Source organism: Dromaius novaehollandiae, chromosome 33, assembly GCF_036370855.1.
Source record: "Dromaius novaehollandiae isolate bDroNov1 chromosome 33, bDroNov1.hap1, whole genome shotgun sequence".
NCBI classification, from domain to species: Eukaryota; Metazoa; Chordata; class Aves; order Casuariiformes; family Dromaiidae; genus Dromaius; species Dromaius novaehollandiae.
Genome location: NC_088127.1, coordinates 1,686,823 through 1,709,681, shown reverse-complemented (window position 1 = coordinate 1,709,681; position 22,859 = coordinate 1,686,823). Strand labels below are relative to the sequence as shown.

The window sequence follows — 22,859 nt, the reverse complement described above, 5'->3', positions numbered from 1 at the left end:
GCACCGTGCGCACGGCAGTTCTACCGCCCTTTGGTGTTTGCGGTGTGGCTGTTTCAGGAGACTTGTAGCTCAGCTGCTTTGCTGAGCTGCGCCTGGGTGGACTAAAGCAGTTCAAGATGAGGCAATTTCCTGAAGTTACTCAGAAAAGTGAATAGCTGAACACCAGCAGGTAACAGTAATAAAGGAGAAATATATAGTCTGATTCTTTCCTCACTCGTGTTTCTTACAAATGACACTCCATTAACATTGATTAGAATTATTCTGATCTACATGAGTGTAAAAAGTATAGAATCAGGTTGAAGTATTGGGTTTGTTCAATATTTGGCTTGACATAGAGGTAGATCTAAAAAAGACAGTGGCGTGGCAAAGAAGAGAACCCTTACGTTTAATTTAAATGAGGATTTGCATGTTAAGATTGTTCTTTTCTTTTTTCTAGACAAATTAGAAGACTGGGGAATCCCAAAGCTTATCTGAATAGAGCTTTATGCAATTATTTATTGCGGTGACATTACTCTGCGCCACACGGAATTTGCTGCTGCGAGGTCCTCGCGGATCTTGGGTCATAAAGAAGCCACGGATGCGAAAGTCATTACGGGACGGGGCCGCTGACTGAGAGAGAAGCAGAAACAGCCTTGCGACAAGAGCGAGCGGGAGCAGGAACGAGGACAGCGTTGAGGAGCGCGGGCGGCCCGGCAGCGCCGGTTCCCGCGGGTCCGCAGGCCTGGGCGCATCGCGCTGGACCACAGCGGACCGAGAGGGCAGCGCAAGCCCAGAGCGGGAACCGAAGCCCGCGCGGGGACCAGGCAGCGCCAGGCGACACGCGGCCGCGAGCCGCCGGCCCCGAGGACGCAGCGGCCGCGCGCGCCGCCACCGAAGGCAGCCGGAACCGGCACGGGGCGGTTGGCGGCGGCGCGAGGGGCCGTGCGCGCGGGGGCGGAGCCTGGCGGCGGCGGCGGCGACGGGGCCGGGTCACGTCGCGCCGCGCGAGGCGGGCCGGCGCGGGGGGTGGGGCCGCGCGGCGCCGGGCCCTGTTGTGTGCGAGCCGCTCGGGCCGCGCTGGGTGCCCGCGAGAGGCGGTGCGGTGCGGTCCGGCCCCGCCGCCGCCGCCCGCCATGGAGGACCCGTCGCGGCTGCTGGCGGCGGCGCACGGCGCCGGGGTCGCTCTGCCCGGGGGAATCCCGCCGCCTCCCGCCGCCGGCGACCCGGCCGCCGCCCCCCCGGCTCCCCCCCCGGGGCCGCCGCCGCCGCCAGCGGGGCACCACGACACCGGGGACGTCCTGCAGCAGATCATGGCCATCACCGACCAGAGCCTGGACGAGGCGCAGGCCAGGTAGCGGCGGGCGGGCGTCCCGGGGAGGGGCTCGGCCCGGCGGCCCGGCTCCGTCAGAGCAGCCGCGGGGCGGCAGGGCCGCGGGGGAGCCGCGGGGCGGCGGGAGCTCGCCGCAAGCCGTGGGGCCGGCCCTGCGCGGCGGCCGCGGGGCGCCAGGGGGGCCCCGTGCGGCGGCCGGAGGCGGCGGGGTTCGCCCGCGCCCGTCCGGGGGCCGCGCGGCGGCTGGGCACCGGCCCCCTTCCCGGTGCCGCCCGGCGCCGTGACTCAGCTCCGCTCCGGGGGGACCCTCGGCCCCGCTCGTCGGGTTGTGCTGCGCTTTGCCGATTGTCTGGCTCCTGCCGGAGCTGACGGGGGGTGGTGGGTGAGGGTTGCGCGTGGCCAGAACTGGCACCGCCGGTCCTACGCGGTAACTGATGTTCATCTCTTGGAAATGACTTCTGCTCGTGATTGTGGTTTTGTGGGAGCGAATAATCTTGAGGTGAAAAGTTTCAAATTCCTTTCCTAATTTTGTGGGTTTCTGTATCATCACTTCTCTTCAGCTGGGGTAGATTTAAATAGCTAGCCAGAAAAGTATGCTGATTCTTCACAATTAATTTTCAGACTCTTCTTCCTTTTCAATACAGCTCATTAACAAATTGTCCAGGCTGTCTAAATACAGATTCAAATTTTAACCATCTTCTGGAATAAAAGTGATATCGTTTCTGTGTAACGTGACCTAGAACTAGAATTACAAAATAGCGGCTGTCCCTGAGGACTGAAGTGCTTGGCACTTCGGTTGGTGTTTGCTTGGCAGGGAAAGAGAGATGAGCTGGATGTCGGTCTAGCCCGTTACAGTTCAGGTATAAGATGCCTGGGATGCAGTTGTATGGAAACATTTTTCACAACGCTGCTAGCATTATACTAGATTCTTGTCTGTGATACCATCTCCTTACTGCTTTAAGAACTAAGTTTCCCTATAATCACATTAAAAGGAAAAAGTTTAAGGACAACATTCACTTTTTTTTTTTCCTGGACATGCTGTAAAGTCTAGATGACTTTATTGGGATGTAAATAATTTCAGTGAATAACATAACCTGATGTAAAGATACCAACACAGTTCAGCATCATTTAGTTTATTCTTTTTGCCCTAGAGGTGTATCTGCCCATGATTGGCTCTGTATAATTACATGCTTTGCTCACTTGGCATGTGCTGATTACAAGAGATAGGCAGCCCAGATAATGAGGCGTTTTGGAAAAGAAGTGGAGGCCGCAACGGAGCGGGTTTGTAAAGTCAGCTGAATGATTTTCTAGCCTTCATATTCTGGTTATTGATGTGTGACTTTGGTCGAGTGCCTCTTTGACCTTCTACTGTAAAATCCCTCAAGAAGATGCTCTGCACAGACAACCCCTCCCTGCCTGCCCCCCAAGTGCCCTAGCATATCAGATTGTAATAGCACTAATAAAACCATGCCAATGTGGCTTGCTTTCTTTTTCTTTCTTTTTTTTTTTTTAATCTCTGCCTAAAGTTTAGCCATGTTCAGGTACACCTGTTGCTGTCATATGCTGTCAGTGGCTCAAAAAGTGACTCAGGTAGTCAAAGCAGTAAAATGCATCTGCGGAATTACTGAGGACAAATGCTAGGCTCATAAGGATTGAGTAGGTTATGTAAATATAAGGAAAAGCTGTGAATTATTATGTTTTTGGAGTACACAATTATTTTTAAAGAAAACTCTTCCAGGTAACTTTCAACTGTCATTTGTAGGGAAATTAAATCTGTAGATAGGACTTGCTTGAGATAAAGTATATTACTGACCTATAGAATGCTTTCTGGATAATCTTCTGTTGTGGAAGAGTAATTCAGAGATTTCCCCCCCCCCCCCCCCCAATGTTTCATTACTCTAGAACAGTTTTTTGATATTTGTATAAAAATCCTAGGACCTGTTAGGCTGCTTTTATTTAATATTTTCATTTATTGGTGGTGAAGTAAGTCTTCCCAACGCTTAGGTATTTTTTCTTTTCCACCTGGCACTATATCTCAGAAATAACTGTCTGCAGTTTCTGTATAGTTTGTATAGGAATAGACTTGCCTATATGTTGCCTAAGAAAAATGCAGGTCGTCTTTAAGATATTTTCAAGCAAAATAAACTTTCCAGGAACTTCGGTTTCAAATAATAGTTGAATAATGGGTTTTGAAAAATGGCTTGAACTTCATGTTTAAACTAAATTACTTTATCTGTGCTCACTGTCTGCTTTTTTTTTAATGCTGTTAAAATCTATTCGAAGCACAGCAGACTTAGAAGGCCCCAAAATTTTAAAGCACCTTTACAATATTTTCATGTACATACACGTTAAATAAGCCCTTGTATTCTAGACAAGACATTTGTTTGCTTTACTTTAAGAAACCTATACCTCATTAAGAAGACTTACTGCTGAGAAAGTAAAGCTCAAGCCTGGTTTAACAAATAGCACAAATGATTCAGCAACATGAGTAGGGATTCTAGGACTTCCCACACCTCAGTAAAATGGCAATGCTACAATTAACTGCTTTATTTGTTGGGGGTTAACCTTATTCTTTTGTATAAATAAATAGCCTGCATATTGAATATTAGAGGGTTTCTTTGAATTCCAAGATTCTTTTAGTGCACATAGTTAAAATTTTAAACTACAACCTGAAAATATGTTGAGTGAAAGTTTTATTTAAAAGTAAGTAATCTATCAAGGATTCGTTTAATGTTACTATTAAACATGCTACATCAGCTTACTGCTCTTCACAAGAATAAATGGCCATATTAATTACGGAATTCTTTCTGAGAAGCTAGCTTCTTAAGACTAGTATCTCTAGCCTACTGCTTTATACATAAAGAACCACTTTTCAAACCCACGCTGAGAGTATAGTTTTAAGGCTTGGAATTCATTCAGTTCTGTCTGTCTGTCTGTCTCTCTCTCTTTTTTTTTTTTTTTTTTTTTCCTCCTCCTCCTTCCCCCTTCCTCTTCCCCTCATCAGGCAAGGACAATAGACTCCACTAGGCTGTCTTCTCAGCTGCCTTTGTTCTCAGGCTGTTTGTCTTTGGGTTGATAGTATCAAACATCTAAGTAGATGATTTTTTTTTTAACCTCTTTCGGCTTTGTACTGAAAGAAACTGGTCAATTGACTTCAACTTCTGCTGCTGTTGTTACAGTTTAGTATTCTGATATTCACTGGCAGTTCAACCCTTGCTGTAAATGTTACTGGTGAAAGCTCGTATGGAAATTGAACACCTGTATATAAGTGTTTCTAAATCGCTGGAGAACTGACTGGTATGTAAGAATGAAGGCCAATTTGTATTTATATAAAAATCATCAAAGTACTGAAACCTAGCTGTGAAAATGATTTAAATATCTCTTAATTACAGAAGAGGTCACAAGAAGCAAAAGAGGCTTTTTTGAGGCATATGTTACAGCTAGATACCTCTTTCCATTGGAAGTCAGTGGAAGTTAGGCATCTAACTACCAGCTGCCATTGAAAATTGATGGTGGCTAGGTATCTTTGGAAAACACTGCGCACCCTCCTTGAGAAATATCAACTTTTTCATTTATATGTTGATTACCACACTTCAAGTGTGTTTTCAGCTAAGATATTATTCTGAAAACTTATTTCTGTATTTTGATTAGATATTAAGATGGACTCTATAATAGCTACTGGTGTAATTTACATTGTTTCTTCCTGGAGGAAAAGAAAAAGCAACAAACTAAAAGAGCTTCAAAAAAGTATTACTAGGAGGTGTTGCAAAACTTGTAATAAAATGCTGTTAAATAGGGTCTATGCTTTGCATTTGTATTACAGAATGTATGATGCTAAATGAGAAATTCTGGCATTATATTAATCATCTTGCACTACAGTCTAATCTGACTTCAACAGCCTTCCCTCCCTCCCCAAGATTCCTCTTTGAAAAGCGTTCTTATTGTCTTGCTGTCAGAAGTATCTGAAAAACTTTTTGGTGTTAATTGGTAGGAGTCCCTTAGTTTCCTCTCAGAGGAAAGAGATGCTCTTGATCAGATGACTGCTAGTTGTTTAAGTTTGGCAAATCAGTGGTATTTGTATTCTATTTTGATTCTACTGTTCAGGATCTATATGCTATAAAAATACTGATGTTTTTCTCTTTTTAGATGGATTACGTTGTTAGATTATATAGAAGAGTACTAAATCAAGGAGCTTTTTATCCCAATATATAAAATATGCTTTCAGTAAAACTTAAGTTGCTTACAGTTAGTATAAGCTATGCAGAACTTTGAATTTAAGGCCTGCATGTTTTTATGACAGTTTGTTTCTAGTGGTGACTGATTATGGCACTTAAATGAAATATGTCACCAGAACTTGCAAATGCGTTTCTTCATCTTAAGCACTAACCTGCTATTCCCAAAGCATGTGCCAGTTCTGTGTAAGTTTCGGTGTCTTTCTCTCTGTCTTCACAGTTGGCATTCACTCATTCTTTCTTCTTTAATTTCAGAAAACATGCCTTGAATTGTCACAGAATGAAGCCCGCTCTTTTCAGTGTCCTGTGTGAGATCAAGGAAAAAACAGGTTTGTTGTTGTCTTTTCTGGTTTCAGCTTTCCAAAAAACCATTCAGTGATAAGCTTGGCTTTCATTTAATATGTCCCATGTCTTCCCTTATATGCTCTATAACTTACGGCTATTTTTTGGCTTAATATTCTTCTGTAGGCTGCAAATTGTTTTGATTTGCTTTCTACAATACTGTGTGCTGATTTGGAGAAAACAATGCTGCTTATTTGAGCAGGTGTTTTGATTTGGGAGAGGGGAAAAAGAAAACAATTTTTCTTGTGTGTCTGGCTAGACACCTAGAATGATCGGAGTAATGTTTCTATATTGCTGTGGGTTTTTTGTTTGTTTATTTTGTTTTGGTTTTTTTGAGTTGGTACCCAAACTATGGGGGTAGTAAGAGTTTAAAGTTAACAACTATATTACAGAGAAAAATTGACAGTAAGGAGAAAGCTTAGGGAAACTGGAAAAGATAGAAGTAGCAGGAAATATAGTTGGCAGACAGATGGTGCAACTTGCTTTCTTTTTGAAAAGCAGAAGTATTGGAGGCAAATGGATTTTGATTGTTAACACCCTGTATAAACTCATATATAAACTCTTAAGCAGTATTATTTGAATGTCTCTTTTATATAAACTGCAGTGAATTTGGATGTTTTTTAGAGAATAGCTACTTTCATTATCTGTAACTAAAACTCTTACTTATAGCTTGATTAATGTTTGACATCCTAAATCAACTTTTATTTAAGTGTATTGAATACTTTCATCATATTGCCAAGTGAATGACCAAATAGTCCTCTGTGGTACCCTTGTCATCAAAGGCAGCTTTGAGGCGGACATGACATGTTCCCTTTTTAGAGGGTTTGGTTGTGTATATTGCATTCTCATGACAGCAGCTTGCTTTTGGAGAAAAATGTAGTGGTAATAAAAGTCTGCATGTGCTATTTGGATATGCCTTCATGTCTGTCTTTCCTTCAAGCACTTGTATCCTTAAAGAGGATCCTTCAGCTGATTTCTTTTCTACACTGAAAGCTTTCTGTGTTTTATTGATTGAAAATGTAACTTCTCTGAACTAAATATGGTTGCAGGAACAGATTCCGATATCTTGGTTATGCTGGATTTGTTTTGGTCTCATAGGTTTTTGAATGTCTGATGGTCTGTCTATTCCTTATTTAAATTATGGGGAGCAGATGTTATGGCTTCAAGCAAACAAAAGCCTGGACATACTGTAGCACAAGGTTTTGGGCTTTCTTTGTGACCCAGGCACACAAGCTTCTTTTCTAGCTCTGAATCGGTTTAAAACATGTCTCTCTTCCCCCCACCCCCCCCCCAATCTCTCTTTCCTTCTCTTTGTTGGAGCGTTAGTGTCATTCACAATAGCTCAGGATAAGCTGTATGCCTTTGCAATGGGCAGCCATCTGAAAGGTGCAGAAAAATTCTGCCCACAAAGTGTTTATTAATTAAAAAGGAATTACAAGTGTCTCTTTGTAATTTAAATGGATTTAGCCGCATCTATTATTTTATCAGGATACTGTTCTAGTTTTTTTTCATAGAAATGTATTTTCTTTTTTTAATGTAAACCATTGATTATGGAGAAAACAGATATTTTCAAGTAAATCTTAAACATATGCCTGGAGTGTAAGTAACTCTTTGAAGGTACTTAACCCAATAATGCCTGCTTAGGTTTTTGGGAACTCATGCAAGTATTTGGGGCATTTTTAATCTGTGCAGCAAATATAGGTTTGATATGTTGCCGATTGAGTTATGCTTCAGATAACGATTCAAACGATATGAATTCAAGCAGGGCATAATTCTGTATTAAAATCAGAATTAAACATCGGTAGTGTTAAAGATGTGTGTTTGGTGCTGCATATTAAATTTCAGAGTTTTTCTTTTCAGCTGATTATACTGTGTTAAGAAAATACTGGACCATAATGGGTTTCAAGCTCCTTGGGGCAGGGAAGGCATATTTCTACATATTTTGTGGAGCATGTTACACAGTGGGACTCAGATCTTGATTATAGATTTCTGGGCTGTAGCATGGTATATGTTTGTAGGAGCATTGTAACTTGGAGCGCTACATTTATGTCATTGGGAGCTGTAGTCCACTGTTTTTCCTTTAATGTGCTGGCACTCAGCAAGGTTAATTCAGTGGGTACCTTTTCATTTGGTTATAGAACTTGGCAAGTGCTGTGGCTGAAGAACATGCTTTCTCTTTGTTGCTGAGTTTGTAAACATTCTTACATAGCTGTATCTTGTTCCTCAGCACTCAGAGCCCTGCTGGCTTTTGTTTTCCACTTCAGTTAGTTTTCCTCTCTTTCTCTGAATGTACAAGACTTGAAGTCTTGAATCTTAAGAAAGCTCCCTCCTGTTACAGTGCTTTGAGACCAGCTGACCCAACGGTATTGTCATTCTCTGTAGTGGGACTCTTGGGAAGCTGGTGGATTGCTAACTGAAAAATGTGATCCCTCAAGAGGGTAAGGATAGCTCTTGTGGTTCCTGGGTGAAAAATATGTTTGGTAGTGCATCTGTGAGGGCTTTATTTTGGTTGCACTGAGAAGTAAGTTAGAAGCAGTTCATGGTTGCTTTAAGCCAGTCTAAAAGTGGCCTGCTACTGAAAAAATCGTCCTGCCTCCTCACTTAATTGTGTAATTTGCTACGTGGACTGCCAAATTTGAGGAACCTTTCTGTCTGACAAAACATCACAAAAGTCAGTATTTTGCACTCATTAGATGATAAATCCCTGTCAGCACAACATAGGTGACACAGTTCCCATCTGGGAAAGCTCAGCTATAGATCAGGAGGGATATGGGTACACGGAACTGTCTACATACAAAGTTTGTACTGACTATTGTATTGTCTGCTTGCACTACCGATGCTCTGATGGTGAGATGTTTTAGTATACTTTGAGTAAAAAAAATGCTATTGTTAATATTGGCCAACACAGAACCCAACTTTACCTCTTTGCACTTTCTGTAGGTATTTTATACTTGATATAAGTATGTGCTGTTGGCCCCAAGTTTGCGATTTTTGGTTCTAACTGTATATTCTTATAACTTAGATGGGATTTATCCTGCTCTTCTGCACTACTTGCCTTATGAAGGAAAATCTGGAAAGGAGAGCGAGTCTAAGCAAAATTTGTATCACTTATTTTGGTACCAGTGATCTTGTAGAGTTCGTTACTGAACTGCAAATCTTTAATTAATGATATGTAAATATATTGTAATGATCACATTTGCATACTGAGTGAAGCTTCAGTACCTTAGGTTGTGATGTATTTTAATTAAAGATTAATTAGAAATGATGGGAATTTCACTTTGCTTAGTATAATTATTTTACATATTTGATGAATATCTTGTAGCTGATGTGCCAGGAAATGCACAATATTATATTAGTACATCTGACAGGAGTGGCTCTTAAGGCTTTTTGATCCACAGTAGGGTTTTTTTAAGCTTTCATAAAAGTGATGGATCGTGAAAGATTTAAGCATACTGTTAAGCAAGGGCTTTCTAAATCATGCTTAAAACATTGACTATGCCGTAACTGTTTTAGTGGAAGAGCGAGCACTTACTCAGCGTTCAGCTGTCCTCTCAACAGGTAGGAAATAAAATGGATAATTTAGTCTTAATTTGTATCTTCTTGAAGCTTGTATTAAAAACAGCCAAAGAATTACATAGTTAATGAGTTTCTATAATTCTGTGTGTGAACTGTTGGGAGTAGCTGTATTTTTTTTTCCCTGAGGGTTTTATTGTACCCCCACTTCAGTGCCTTAGTGTCGCGACTCAAAGCCTAGAATGTTAATTACGAGTCATCATATGTTATGTTTCTTAAACTACGGTGGGAATTTCAAAAATCTGATTCCTTCCCCCCCCCCCCCCCCCCCGGTTATTAGGGACATGGTCAAAATGCTGCCAAGAGGTATGCTTTCTGGAGAAACATTTTTTTCTGGCCTTCCTCTGAGTATTGTGAGCCAGTAAGTATTAAACAGTGCTTAAGGGTAGGCATATGTAACATGTTGGCATTAGTTCAGATGCTTTTTTTAATCCTGGTAACTCTTTTCTTTTGGAATCCTTTTTGTTTAGTGAAATCTAGTTCTGACAGAGGCCACATAGACTGCAGACTCCTGCTGGCATAATTATCAGGACTGTATGCAGAAATGTGATGCCTGACCCAGAGAGCATGCCAGAAATTTGTAGGGTAAATGTGGCTACCTCAACAACATTTGTGCCATTACAGCATATACTTCTGGAATCATTTTTACTAGACTTTCAAAATGCCGTTTTCTGGTATCTTGTGATGGTGCACGTTCTCGTTTCCTTGCTCACAGTCTATGCACTAGGTGGGTCAGTAAGATTAGGAAAACTGCAGCCGAAACTCTTAAGCTCTTGGCTGGTCTCCAGGGTAAAACGCATACAGTAAGGCCTTAATAACTGCTTTTATCTCAGTAGAAAATGCAGGGAGCTTTAAATATTCTGTTGCTCATTCGTGGATTTTCCTAACCTGAGGTGGAGGGAAGTGCATTGACCAGTGGATTTTTGTGATGTTTCCATTGAGTGCTGTCCTACAAAGTCGTGAATGCCGACATTGCCTTTAAGCATATTGGACAAACAAATGTGTGTGGTGAGCACTGGTGGCAGGGGGTGAGACTGGCCTACATTTAAACAACAACAAAAAAGAAAAGTAGCTGCTGCTTAACAAAGACCAGCAAAGGGAATGAGTACTGCTAATATTTTGGTAGTTTGTTTTGAAGAATTTCCGACTTCTTCAGTAACAAAGGGACTGTTTGTTATATCCAGACAGCGTCATTGACCAAAGGGACTCAAAGGTTGTAGCTAGCTAAATAGCCTTGCACAAGCTGCTTTGAACATAGCACTCCTCAGTGGCCACAGTTTTGCACTCCCATGTTGTCATCTTTTGGTAAAGAAATGAATATAGCTGTTGTACTTGAAAATTTGAATGGGATACTAGTTACAGCAACCATAGTTATGAATTCATTGAAAGGTAGTTTTAAGTGAATCTATTGTAACTTGTGATCTGTACAAATATCATTAGCTGAAAAGATGATACAAGGAATAAAAAGTAAAGTTCAAGCCAAAGTATCCTTCAAGGAGTTAATAGCTTTAATTTAAGAGTAATATCTGTGGCAATGATTCCTATAGAACTTGTATTTTAACTGCAATGTAAATTAAGGTATAATTATGCCAAAAAATGTTTAAAATCAACCTGATGCAGTCAGTTAAAAATACTGAGCTTCTTATACTCATTGATTCTTAGATCTGTTCATCTTCATAGTGTTCCCCTAAATAAACATTTGAACCACTAGTTTGGAAATGCAGTTTACGAGATGTTAATGATAGTTAACTCCTCTTTAGTTACTTGTGACTTACTAGAGCTAGCCAATCAGATTCTTCCCCTGAGATGGTAGAAGTGTTTTTATACGTGCTTTTCAACAGTCAACTTGAGATGAGCTTATGTGTAATTGATGATAACTAATGTCTAATTACCATAATTAGACAAGTGACATAAAATTAAGCTGCAGCTGGGAGCTTGACTTCAACATGAGGTACTCTGATATGCATCATAATGTGCATAAAAAGAGGGTTGGCAGAAGTGCATTCAAATAAGAATGTGACACACAAATATCTGTTCCATTTTATACTTGCCAGTCCCACAGATAGTTTAATGTGAATTTTATTAAAAAGACTTGGCAGCAAATGACCTCTGGCATGCTCTTTAATGGGTCAAGGCCTTTCGGAAAATGGCAACTGGCAATTTTAAAAGTCAGACGCTTTCTACATTTGTTTTGTTTCCTTAAATGTTCATTCAGTAAGGTACCATCAGATGTATGGTATTTTTGAAGATATATTAGTTTTAATTCCATAATGACTTAGAAAAGCCACTAACTTTTTAAATACTCAACAGTTCCCTTATTATCTTGAATTGAACAGTTGCACATAATGGAAATCCCATTTACTACATTGTACCTACCTCTGCTTTACCTTTTTCTACTTGCAATAAGACTGGGGATGTTTTGGAGAAGACCTTGATTACTGTGACAGCAAAAGCCTGTAGCTGTCCCAAATTACCTCTTCAGAACTGTGTAGCAACTTCTGTATAGCCTGCAAAATGTCAGAGTTCAACAATGTAAGTTTAGTCTGTTTGTGTGTTCAAAACTGTGTATCTGGTGTATTACTACTTAGATGAGCTATTCTGTTGCCTGTAAAATGCTGAAATTTGTTATAAATGTAAACGTTAAGTGTCTCTGTACATACACATCGTTCTCCTGCCCTCATACTAGAATCTGTACATAGAAAAAGATGTTTTCTGCTTATCTTTGTAGGGAATAAAATATCCTGTTAACTTGATAATTAAAATTTGAAGAAGGTCATTGGAACTTTATGGCTTCACAAGATTAAGACCAACTGTTCTTCAAACTAAAATTGTCTAGCAGTTAAAATCAAATTAAAAAGCTGAAAAGCTTTTGGCATTTTTTTGTATTAACTGAATATTCTGTTCTCCCCACCCTGCCTCTTTTTTTAAAGGGAGTTCATAATAAGTTGGCTAAAACGGCTTAATTTGGAAAAGAATTTTTAAAACAAATTTACTTGGAATCAAACGTGAATAATCTGAGCATGCAAACTCTTTGCTGGATATAAGCATAAGAAAGCCAGCTTTTAGGACACTTTTTTTCAAATCATATTGTTCAGATTTTAATAGGTTTGTTGTATATTGCTGCATAGTATAGTTGTATCCTTAGCATATAAAACAGACTAGGTCAAATTCATCCCTTTGTAGAGATTTCAATGGGATCTTACAATAGCGTGTTGTTCTTTTCAGTTCCTGGACACTTAGAAATATAGCAGTTGGCATAGTGGATCAGACCTTTTGTCTATCTACTGCAGGCTGTCTTTGCAATCTGGTACTGATTACTGTTGAGGACCGTCCAAGAAGCCGTGCAGTAGGCTGATACGTGGTAATCTGCTCTGTAAGAATCTTGTTCTAATTTTCACAGACTGCCTGGAGTGCTAGTGTGAAGTTTTAAATCTCTTCTAAACTTGTATGTAGTGCAGACTATAGTGACTCTGAGTACTCTTTTTATCCGTATGCATCTGAAAACTCTCCTTACGCTTCGTTCTGTCTTGATCTCAGTAATATCCTCCATTTCTTTTGATACATTGTCTTATGGCTTCATTAACCCTTTTTCTCGACCTTAAGGCAGAACTCTGCTAAAGCCTATGAAGGGCATTTAAATGCTTTACCAGAGTTAAAGTTGATGTTCTTTCCTGTTTCAGAAATAATCTCTTGATTCCCTCTTTATATTCATCTAGTGTTAAGTATTCGCGGTATTCAGGAAGAAGATCCCCCAGATGCTCAACTAATGAGACTAGATAACATGTTGCTGGCAGAGGGTGTCTCCGGGCCTGAGAAAAGAGGAAGAGGAGGACCAATGGCTGTAGCAGCAACATCAGGTGGCTGTCCAAATGACAATAGCATTGAACACTCTGACTACAGGGCCAAGCTGTCACAGATCCGACAGATATACCACTCTGAGCTAGAGAAATATGAACAGGTGATCTTTCTGCATGGAAGAGTTTTTATGATCTCAATTAAAAATAACCGTTTTTTCCTTTGGTTTTAAGAACAGAACAGGAAGTATAATAAATTCAGATGAATGTAAGGATATCAAATTCAATTAAAAACTTAATCTCAGTGTTATAGAACTAAGGTGAAGATGGAGGGACTTGACATCAAACTGAAGATAATGAATGTCTGATTTTTCTTTGTTGCAGTATTTTTAGAGTAAATAGAGTAAAGCTGAAACATGGGAACTCCTAAAGTTTTTTGGGTATATATTCTTGTTGGGGAAATTAATTCTGGGGTATTTTATTGTTTGTCGATACAAATGTATTTATTTTCAGGCCTGTAGTGAGTTCACTACCCACGTTATGAACCTGCTTAGGGAACAGAGTAGAACAAGACCAATTTCGCCAAAAGAAATAGAGCGCATGGTGAATATAATCCATGGTAAATTCAGTACCATCCAGATGCAACTGAAACAGAGCACGTGTGAGGCAGTAATGATCCTGCGTTCACGATTTCTTGATGCAAGGTACTAAGAAAACACAATCTAGTGGTAACAGCTCTTAAGTCTGAACCTTTTTGTTGCTTGATGCCAATGATTATATAAGAAAACTTAAGTCCTGTCATTCCCAGTGTTGATCTAGTTTAAATATTTAGAACTCACCACCTGTTACGCTTGCTAAGGTATGCTAATTTTGTCATCAACATCTCTTTAATGCTGTTCAATTGTTATGTTCTCCTTAAACCCAATTACATTTTAGAGGAGAAAGAGAAGCCCATGGTGTACTCTGGTGTCCTCTATAACACAGTATAAATAGGAATAACTGTTATGTTTTTATAGGCGTAAACGACGTAATTTCAGCAAGCAGGCGACAGAAGTACTGAATGAGTATTTTTATTCGCACCTGAGTAATCCGTACCCCAGTGAAGAGGCCAAAGAAGAGCTAGCAAAGAAAGGTGGCATCACCGTTTCACAGGTATGGAGTGTTTTATCTGAAATTACTTTAAAGTAACACTTTTTTTTTTTTTAACAATATTGTTTGGCTCCTGTAATTAGCAGTAGGCTTCAGTTACTGGGTCTTAAAGCTAAACAGGCTTTAGTTTATTTTGAAGAGTTCAGTAGTGGGTATTTTCTGCTTGAAGACTAGTTTAAAATGTACTTCTGCTAGTAACTTCAGAATATAGTGGGAAATGGTAATAGTTTGATCAAATACTAACAGGGATATCCTTCTCCAGGTTTCCAACTGGTTTGGTAACAAAAGAATTCGATACAAAAAAAACATGGGGAAATTTCAAGAAGAAGCCAATATTTATGCCGCAAAAACCGCAGTGGATGCAACAAATGTAGTGGCTCAAGGCAACCAGGCAAATTCTCCGTCTACACCAAATTCAGGCAAGTGAGGATGCCAACGAAGAGTGACTGGGCTTGAAAGTCTCAAATTATTTCTTGTAACAATATGTACCACAGACTACCAGTGCTCAAAACCGTCCTAAAGTTTATTTTTCTTTTAAACTTGCATATGTAATACTCATAGAAGAACTAGGGGTGGTGGATGTGTGGGTTTTTTTGTTTTTCATTTAGCAAAACTTGTTCTTTCTTTTTCAGCTTCCTCTGGCTCTTTTAAGATGACAAATTCTGGAGACTCGTTTATAAATTTGCAGTCATTGACTTCCTACCAGAGCTCCCCAGTGGGAGCCAATGTGCAGTCACAGGTAAGTATTGTAAGAAAAACAATACATACTTTCAACAATGAGATAAATGTTAAAAGCCCACTTCTGTACTGTTACTGTGCTTTATATGTGAGGAACAGGTTGCCCAATAGAGGGGGTGGAGTCTCCATCCTTGGAGGTACTCAAAACCAAACTGGACACAGTCCTGAGCATCCTGCTCTAACTGACCCTGCTTTGGGCAGGGAGGTTGGATTAAACAATCCCCAGGGATCCTTTCCAGCCTTAAGCATTCTATGAATGTTTATTTTTTTTTTTGGGGGGGGGGGGCACAATTGTTTAAAGTAGATTTTATTAATATTGGCTAGGGATGGATTTTTCTGTCTTCAGCTTGCACTGGCTTGGATGCAAGAAATGGGTAGAGTCAAATTTCTCAAACTAGAGTCTAGAAACACACAGACTCAACCGTATGTTCTCTCTTGGAACTGGAGTCTTAAATTGAGTGAGACACCTAAATTAACCTGCTGGTATTCTTCTGTGGCTTCAGTTTACTTCATGAATCTTTTCCTTTTTTCCTCTCATTTTAGAGTCAGTCCTGCTCTGTATAAGTAGAACTTTGCTTAGGATTTGTGGTTAACAGTACTGTCAAACACATTTTAAGCTTTCTGCTGAATTTCTAAACACATCTAAACTGCACAGAATCTGTTCCTCTACAGTAAAAGCTATATGCTATAGCAGGCTTGAGACTAGGTTCTAATTCTGTTTGATAATGAACTAGTTAGGCATAGCTCGGTTAATAGTGAGTAGTCATAAGGAACTCTGCTTAAATCTGTGTAGATCTAACCTTATCTAAGGCTTCCTGGATAAATATCTGAAATATTTCTAAATGCTAGAGAATCATCTCTTCAAAAAGGACTAGGTAATATTTTTCTGTGGAGAAAATATTCAGAGCCATAAAAAAGCTTGTCTTCCTACAAGAAAACTTGCCCCCTGTTTAAAGAATTTTTGGCCCAATAGATATGTACCACTCATATTACTTCATTTTTAACTTGACTTTTTCCCTTATTATTCTCATTCTGTGGGATCTTGTTATAGATGGATTCCTTACACCATGTCATACATCAGACAGGAAGATATGACACAATTGTGGGGAATCCTTTGTATACGACGCAGCGCATAGATGTAAGATGTACTGAGGTATTACTTTACTAGCAACAAAACTTCTGCCTGAGATTGGTTAATGATCTGTGAATAAATGTCAGATTTTTTTTTCCCTGAAATGTTTGATGTGGGGATAGGAAAAAGTTAGGAGAAAAACAAAAAAAGAAGTTAATATACCAGCCTTTCATTCCTGGAGACTTGATTTAAAACCTTGGCTTCAATCACCCCAAAAAAATTTTGTATATTGTCAGTTTATTCTTGCCATAAGTAGATGGTACTAGGAGCAAGAGTGCTACCATAAAATCTCTGGAGGAGGAGGTTTTACAGTATGTTCCTGGACTGTGCTTTCCTAGAGCTGATACTTAGTTACTTGCTGTCATAAGCACTGTCACTTGCAATGTGTAAACATGTAAACACGTGCTTTGTTGTCAGCAAGTAGTTTCTTAAAGATTTAATGAAATGATGTATTTATTCTCCCTTCAGGCTAATGGCAGCTGGCAGGATGCTACCACCCCTTCATCAATCACTTCACCTGCTGGAGACCCTGGAAGTGTTAATTCGGATGCGTCTAATTAAGTTTTTAGGACCTATTGATGAGAGGAAAGAGGTCATTAGTGTAATTTGTCAATGTTGCTCTTTTGCCAATACTATTGTTTATACAACTTGACACACAGCTAATTACCTCAGAGAAACCCTGGAACCAATAGAAGATTGTGATTACAATGATACCTCTCTACCTCTCAGCCTCACACAGTTGAGTTCTTTTTACTTCTGCCCGTTGGGATGTGAAATTGTTTTAAAAGAACTTGCTTCATTTTCCTAACCAAATTCATTTTTTAAATATCAATTTTATGGTAAGAATCTGAAAGTGTCTCTTCTAGAACTTGGCATTTGTCTCAAGTTTTACAGTTTAAAAAAAATTGACTTATTTTAATTTCCATAAAATTTTTTACTATGAAATTTCTGTTCTAGTTGATAGATACTAACAATTAACCCCCCTGTATTGTAATTGTATGCGTTCTCTGTATTGTAATTTTGTATAGGAAAATAAGCTTTTCTTAACTAGAGTTCATTCTGAGCTAATTAATCAGAACATTGCTTTACCAAAACTTCCATTGGACTTTGCTCTTGGATAGGACCTTCCATCCTGTGTCATTTCATGTGATTCTAATTTAATGTCTAGTGTAAAACTGACTCCCCCATGAATAGATTTTTTTTTTGGTGCATTTATGCAACTGCTAATACAAAGTCCACCCTTTTCCGTTGAAATTTTATCAAAGATAATAAACTTCCAAAGCCTTTTTTTCCTTTCTGCCTTTCTCTGAGCCTGTCTCGCCCCGGGCCCCTTACGTGATGCTAGCAGAGGAGTCGCAGCTCGGCGCCGCGGTCCCGTGAGGCGCTGAGGGCGCGCGCGGCGCCTCTGAGGAGGAGCCCGGAGGTGGGAAGCGGGGTGGGGGCGGGGGCGGTCGCGTCGGCTGCGCATGCGCCTCGCGCCCGCCTGGGGGCAGCGCCGGGCCCCTGCGCGCGCGGCGGGGCGCGCCGCCGGGCCCGAACTACCTTTCCCGGCGTACCCCGCGCGCGCTTCCTGGCGCGCACCGGATTCCTTGGGGGCGCGGCGATGGAGCCGGGGGCGGCGGGGTCCCCGCGGCGCCGGTGAGCGAGCGGGCTGGGCGGGGCGGCGGGCCGCGCGGGCCGGGCCGCCGCGACCCGACCGCCGCTGTCTTGCAGGTCCGACGAGAGGCGGGCGGCGCGGCAGGAGGTGAGCGACGGGGAGGCCGCGGGGGAGCGCGGCGCGGCCCGGCTGAGGGGGCCGCGCCGGGAGCGGCCCGGCCCCACTGGAGAGGCCGCGGGGCGAGCTGGCTCCTCGGCGCGGGCTCCGGACCCGGTTTCCTCGCAGAGCGACCCCGGCGGAATGGCAGGTAGGGGTGGCGGCGCCCGGGCAGCGCGGGGTCCCGGGGTCGGCGGGGCTCTGTCGGCCGCGGTGGTTCCGCTGCGCTTCGCCCCAGCGGCGCGCTCCCCTCGGGCCGCCGGGCTCTGCCGCTGTGCTGCCTTCCCTCGGGCCCAGAAGAAGGATCTCTGTGACAGAGGAAAGCGTGAGGATCTAACCCTCCCGCCTCTGCACTGCTGCTGCCCCGAGCTAGACGGCAAGGCAGCAATAACAGATTCCATGCCTGCCCTTTGGATCCCTGGGAAAGCCCATCTCCTCTGTTTTTCCCTCCTGCCAGAGCATTACTAATATGTCCATTACGTGCATTTTTTCTTAGAGTCTGAGCTCGGAGAGAAGAAAGCAGAGACCCAGCCATTTCTAAAGCCAACTGACGTAACTACTGTCGGCGAGAAAAACGTTAGTCCCTGTGAGAAGACTGGAGGGGCTATGAAGAAAAGATGCCTCAGAAGTCCTAGCCCCAAGAAAGGGCCCCTTGGGCCTAGTCCTGAGAGGATATCTCCATGCAAAAGCAGTCCCAGGAAAGACCATACATTAAGTTCTTTTAACTTGTCCCCAAGACCACTTGTCATCAGTCCTCAAGCCAGGCGTCGCTCTTGGCGTCGTTCAAGCCTAAAGGGGACAAAACGCCGAAAATCACTGCCTCCTTTTCACCAAGATGTCACTGGTTAGTGCTGTACTTCTTCCCTTAATCAAACTGTCTTGAGAAGCTTGCATGACAATCTACAAGTGGAAATTTGATTTCGTAGCACAATCTTTAGTATACAGTGTAATTGCATTGTTCCAAACTTCTCCATCTTGGCAGCTCTCTCAGAGGTCCGGGTACTTGAGATTAAAAGGAGGTGCTGGGTTAACATGTTCTGTACACCAGTGGTACGCGGTATTTGTATCTTTACTTTTATGTTTGAGGCTTAAGTGTGACTTTCCTTGTGATGAAGTCTCTTTCTCCCTCTTCCCTGCTCCCATCAAATCTTGGAAACAGCTCTCATGTACAAAAACATGAACTCTTAGCTTCTTTCAGGAATATTTCAACTGTTTGTAATTTGGTATAAGTTCACTTGTTTTTAAATAATTTTGTTTTGATTTTTCAGAATTAAGCAAATCAATTAGTCTAGATCTGCCAGAGACAGATAGGCTTTCTATGCTGTTGCTGTCCAGTTTTCAGGTAAGCTATTCTGTTGTAAAAGTGAATTATTTTTTCTCTTATTTTTCTTCTGACATTAAATGTGTGTTATACATGTATTTAAATGAGTGAAAAAAGCAATCATATGACATGTAGAATTTAGAGAGTGAAATGTTTATCTTTGTCATGTAATTCAAGAAGGGGTGACAAGACCTTCTTTTCTACATTCTCTTAGTTTTCTGCCCAAAAGCTTGAATATGTCTTGAAGCAGACTGATGGCTTTAGCCCCGAGGCTTTCAAAGCTAACGGTAAGTTGCATTATATGTATCACAAAATGAAGATAATGCTAAACTTAAAATTATTCATCCTTCACTGTCATCCTCTCAAGATGAAACCAGCTGTATTGTAGAAAAAGGGGCTGGTGCATCCAAAAATATTTGAATCATGGAATCATGTTTTTAAGATCCTGTGCGTGATCACAATTTCTGGGAGGAAGAACAAATAGATGCACTAAACTAAACCTTGGTCACTCCTTCAGAGACAGTATAAATGATAACCAGAATGCCTTCTAATAAGGAATCAAACTAGTATTCTATTGGTTAGATAACATCTTTCTTTGTCGATATTAGTAATCTTACAGGCAGCTGGCACAAGCATTGTTTTTGTTAAAGAATAGCGAACTGAAACTGTCTAGAGGTAGCCGCTTAGCACAACTGCTATAAAACTTGCTTAGCATGAGTAGCTAAATTTGCTGAAGCCTTAGGCTGCACTTAGATAAAATAATGAACTTTTACTTAGTCCAGTAAGAAAAGGGCCTCAGAGCTGGTTCAAGCTAGGAAGATAAGGAAGTTACAAGCAGTCTGCATTCCTGCGTCTCACACTCCCAAAGGGAGGGTGTCAAGGCTTTGAAATAAGACCAGTGCAGGGCAGTGTTCATTGTTATGATTTAGAATCACCTCCTCCTCAGGACCTTAAGACACATAAGACCCAACAAAACCAGAGGTACAACCGTCATCACAGACCGCAAAAAACAAAAATAAGGAGAAAAACAGCTTGCCTCAGAATGACGATGAGACCCAATGAGGAGCAGGAGACCCCAGACCAAAAAAATTACTATTGGTCTAACTATCGTGTGAGGGGTGGGAAATGTAAGTTGAAAAGACTATAGTTACCCAGGATTTGTTCATGTTAGGGTCCCTCTTCGGAGGCACCCAGCTCGAGCTGTAATTACTGCACGCGCGTCATTAAAATTTAATTATTTAATTTGTTTTGATTTGGCTCTGAAATTTTCTGCGGGAACCTAGGGTTGGGCCCTGTTATGGTGGCCGACAAGCCTAATTTCCGTAACAGTTTTATCCTCTTTTGTCTTCATCTCCAGTGAACTCAGTTTCAGAAGAACTGAAGCGATATGTGCAGAAATTGAAACTAGATGGAACACTAAAGAACTGTATAGAAGAGCCTAAGTGGTAAGGATTTGTCTTGCCCATCACTTCTGGAGTGAAAGTTTATTATTTTTCTATTTCTCCTTTATGGCCTGTCTAATCATCTAAATTTGCAAACAGTTGACATCATTACTGGACAAATGATACAGTGAATACTTGGAGGGGCATTATTTTTATGAATGCTGAGGATCAAAAATGACTTCTCTTTCATATTCTGCAATTCTAGGCGTTTAGCCAGCATTGCTGCATAAGGACTGAACAGTCATCAGAGCCCTGTGCGACATACATATAAATGGTATGGGAATGCTACATGGAGTCTCACTGATTTTCTGCTTCTGTGTTTTAGGATTTTATTGGACTCTGCTTTGGATGAGTCATTGGCCCAAATTAAGGAGTATATAACCAGGTGAGATTGTGTGCGTGGTCTGAGACTAAGACCAATGGGGATTTGGACCCTTATTGTCTTTATAGAGGAGAGGGTTAGAGTGTATTTGTGGTGGACCTGGGGCAGCGCTTCTGATTCAGTTTCTTCTGGAAATAACTTTGTTCACACAAATTCTGTGAGCTAAACTTATGTGGGGTAAGTAGGAATAACAGGGAATTTGCTTCAGAGGCATACTACTGCTTTGAACCAAAATATTAACGTAGACACAGGCATATGCAAATAACTCCATCCAGTTCAGATCTTATTTCATAGAGAGAGCTGTCCTTTGCACTTGGGTCTATAAATCATAAAAAAGTCTGACCCACAATAAAAGTTTATACTTGGCTGTTCTTTCTGTGAGCTTTTACTGTGGTTTAGCATTAGAGAGGTAATGCCTCTCACCACACACTAACAACAGACCTGTTCTCTGATCTTTTGTAGGTTTACTACTGAATGTCAGTCTTGGGATCAGCTTTTGCTGGGCTACCAGAAAAGTGCTGAAGAAATGTCCAGGTGTATACTGTTATCCTATATCTTGTATCTGTTCGGTTTTTGAAAACTTTCTGACAGAAAAGGAAAAGTCTGCTTCCAGTGATGCTTTGAGCCATGCATAATAGTTAAATGACTTCTGTTTTCCAGACACCTAGAGGAATGCAAGACAAATCAAGGCTATGCGGAGCCTCAGAATTATCTAGGAACATCTCAGGCCAAAGTCCTCAGCAGCAAGCCCGACTATCAAAAGATACTAGATGACCAGGGGGAAGTCTTTACCTGCATGGAGCTTGTGGTGAGCCAGTCTGAACTGTTTCGGAGAAAAAACGTTCTATACAACATTACAGATTTTTAATTACATTGAATTTATAAATTAATTATAATAATTTAATTAAAGCAGAATTGTCCTCTGCTTTTTTATGGTGCTGAAGACATTCATCTTCACGGTATGGGAGCTAGCTTGTTTCACCTAGGGAAGGCATAAAGAAAAGATGATACTGGATCTGTTTACAAACAAGTTTTGTGAGGGTGAAAATGAAGAAGCACCTGTAATTTCAGTAATCGTTTTACAGCACTGCACGTCCTAAGACCCCAGAGAGAGCGGTTAAAAGAAATAATCCCTAGCGCTTTGGCAGCAGCTCCTTATTCTCCCAGTTTGCTCCCCAAGCATTTGCATTTCTTTCCTTCCAATTTTTCATTGAAATCTTTGCTTTGTAGCTGGATGAACTGCAGCAAGCAGTGAAGTTACTGCAGGCTTTTGCCGAAGACGGCACGCAGTACCTCCGGGGCCTGTCGGAGAAGCTCGGTAAGCGCGCTGCCCCGCGCCCGGGGGCTGCCTCCCAGGCGGGGACCTCCCACACGGGGCCGCCGGCTCCGGCCCGCTCCCGGGGCTAACGGGAGGCTTCTGCCGCTCTCTTCCAGCCGCCAGGACCTTCCGCCAGCTGGAGAGCTCCCCGGTCCGCAAGCTCCTGGGGGCTGCGCAGAGGACGGCGCCTGCCGACGGCGGAGCGCGGCCGCTGGGGCGGGGCCCTCGCTGCGGGGCTCCGCCGTAGGGCGGGGGGGGGGGGGGTTTGCTCCTGCGTGCGCGGGCAATAAAGGCGCGGCCCCGGGCGCCTTCCGGGGAGTGCGCACGCGCAAAGCCATCTCCCGCTTCCTCGTTGGAATGCGATCGCCGGCCTC

The 22,859-nt window shown here is 42.0% G+C and overlaps 2 protein-coding genes and 1 long non-coding RNA gene across 5 annotated transcripts; all 3 read left to right on the top strand.

Annotated features, from left to right (window-relative positions):
* The first annotated feature begins 987 nt into the window (after window positions 1-987).
* PBX4 (PBX homeobox 4) lies at window positions 988-17,561 on the top strand. 3 transcript variants are annotated; one of them, XM_064499424.1, is made up of 9 exons: window positions 988-1,330; window positions 5,797-5,870; window positions 13,173-13,414; window positions 13,764-13,954; window positions 14,267-14,402; window positions 14,662-14,818; window positions 15,032-15,138; window positions 16,189-16,275; window positions 16,738-17,561. In XM_064499424.1, exons 1-9 carry the CDS (start codon window positions 1,113-1,115, stop codon window positions 16,828-16,830), a joined length of 1,305 nt encoding a protein of 434 aa, XP_064355494.1. In that variant the 5' UTR covers window positions 988-1,112; the 3' UTR covers window positions 16,831-17,561. The 3 variants fall into 3 exon arrangements, with proteins under 3 accessions (XP_064355494.1, XP_064355493.1, XP_064355496.1); XM_064499423.1 differs by having other exon boundaries at window positions 16,189-16,290; XM_064499426.1 differs by lacking the exon at window positions 16,189-16,275.
* Window positions 5,877-12,978, top strand: LOC135324002 (uncharacterized). The gene is made up of 2 exons (XR_010385444.1): window positions 5,877-11,988; window positions 12,747-12,978. It is a non-coding gene; the product is annotated as an uncharacterized LOC135324002 (long non-coding RNA).
* A 194-nt stretch (window positions 17,562-17,755) lies between the features above and the next one.
* DSN1 (DSN1 component of MIS12 kinetochore complex) lies at window positions 17,756-22,822 on the top strand. The gene is made up of 11 exons (XM_064499427.1): window positions 17,756-17,907; window positions 17,983-18,173; window positions 18,519-18,866; window positions 19,291-19,364; window positions 19,558-19,630; window positions 20,701-20,788; window positions 21,111-21,170; window positions 21,630-21,701; window positions 21,828-21,975; window positions 22,398-22,485; window positions 22,602-22,822. Exons 1-11 carry the CDS (start codon window positions 17,873-17,875, stop codon window positions 22,730-22,732), a joined length of 1,308 nt encoding a protein of 435 aa, XP_064355497.1. The 5' UTR covers window positions 17,756-17,872; the 3' UTR covers window positions 22,733-22,822.
* The last annotated feature ends 37 nt before the right edge of the window (window positions 22,823-22,859 follow it).

What these genes read in the sequence shown, in the direction of transcription:
- PBX4 (XM_064499423.1), top strand. Translation starts at nt 1,113, where the DNA reads ATGGAGGACCCGTCGCGGCTGCTGGCGGCGGCGCACGGCGCCGGGGTC. An exon ending in TGAGATCAAGGAAAAAACAG is followed by an intron (nt 5,871 to 13,172) that starts GTTTGTTGTTGT and finishes ATATTCATCTAG; the next exon opens with TGTTAAGTATTCGCGGTATT. An exon ending in TCACGATTTCTTGATGCAAG is followed by an intron (nt 13,955 to 14,266) that starts GTACTAAGAAAA and finishes ATGTTTTTATAG; the next exon opens with GCGTAAACGACGTAATTTCA.
- DSN1 (XM_064499427.1), top strand. Translation starts at nt 17,873, where the DNA reads ATGGAGCCGGGGGCGGCGGGGTCCCCGCGGCGCCG. An exon ending in TGTTGCTGTCCAGTTTTCAG is followed by an intron (nt 19,365 to 19,557) that starts GTAAGCTATTCT and finishes ACATTCTCTTAG; the next exon opens with TTTTCTGCCCAAAAGCTTGA. An exon ending in ATTAAGGAGTATATAACCAG is followed by an intron (nt 21,171 to 21,629) that starts GTGAGATTGTGT and finishes GATCTTTTGTAG; the next exon opens with GTTTACTACTGAATGTCAGT.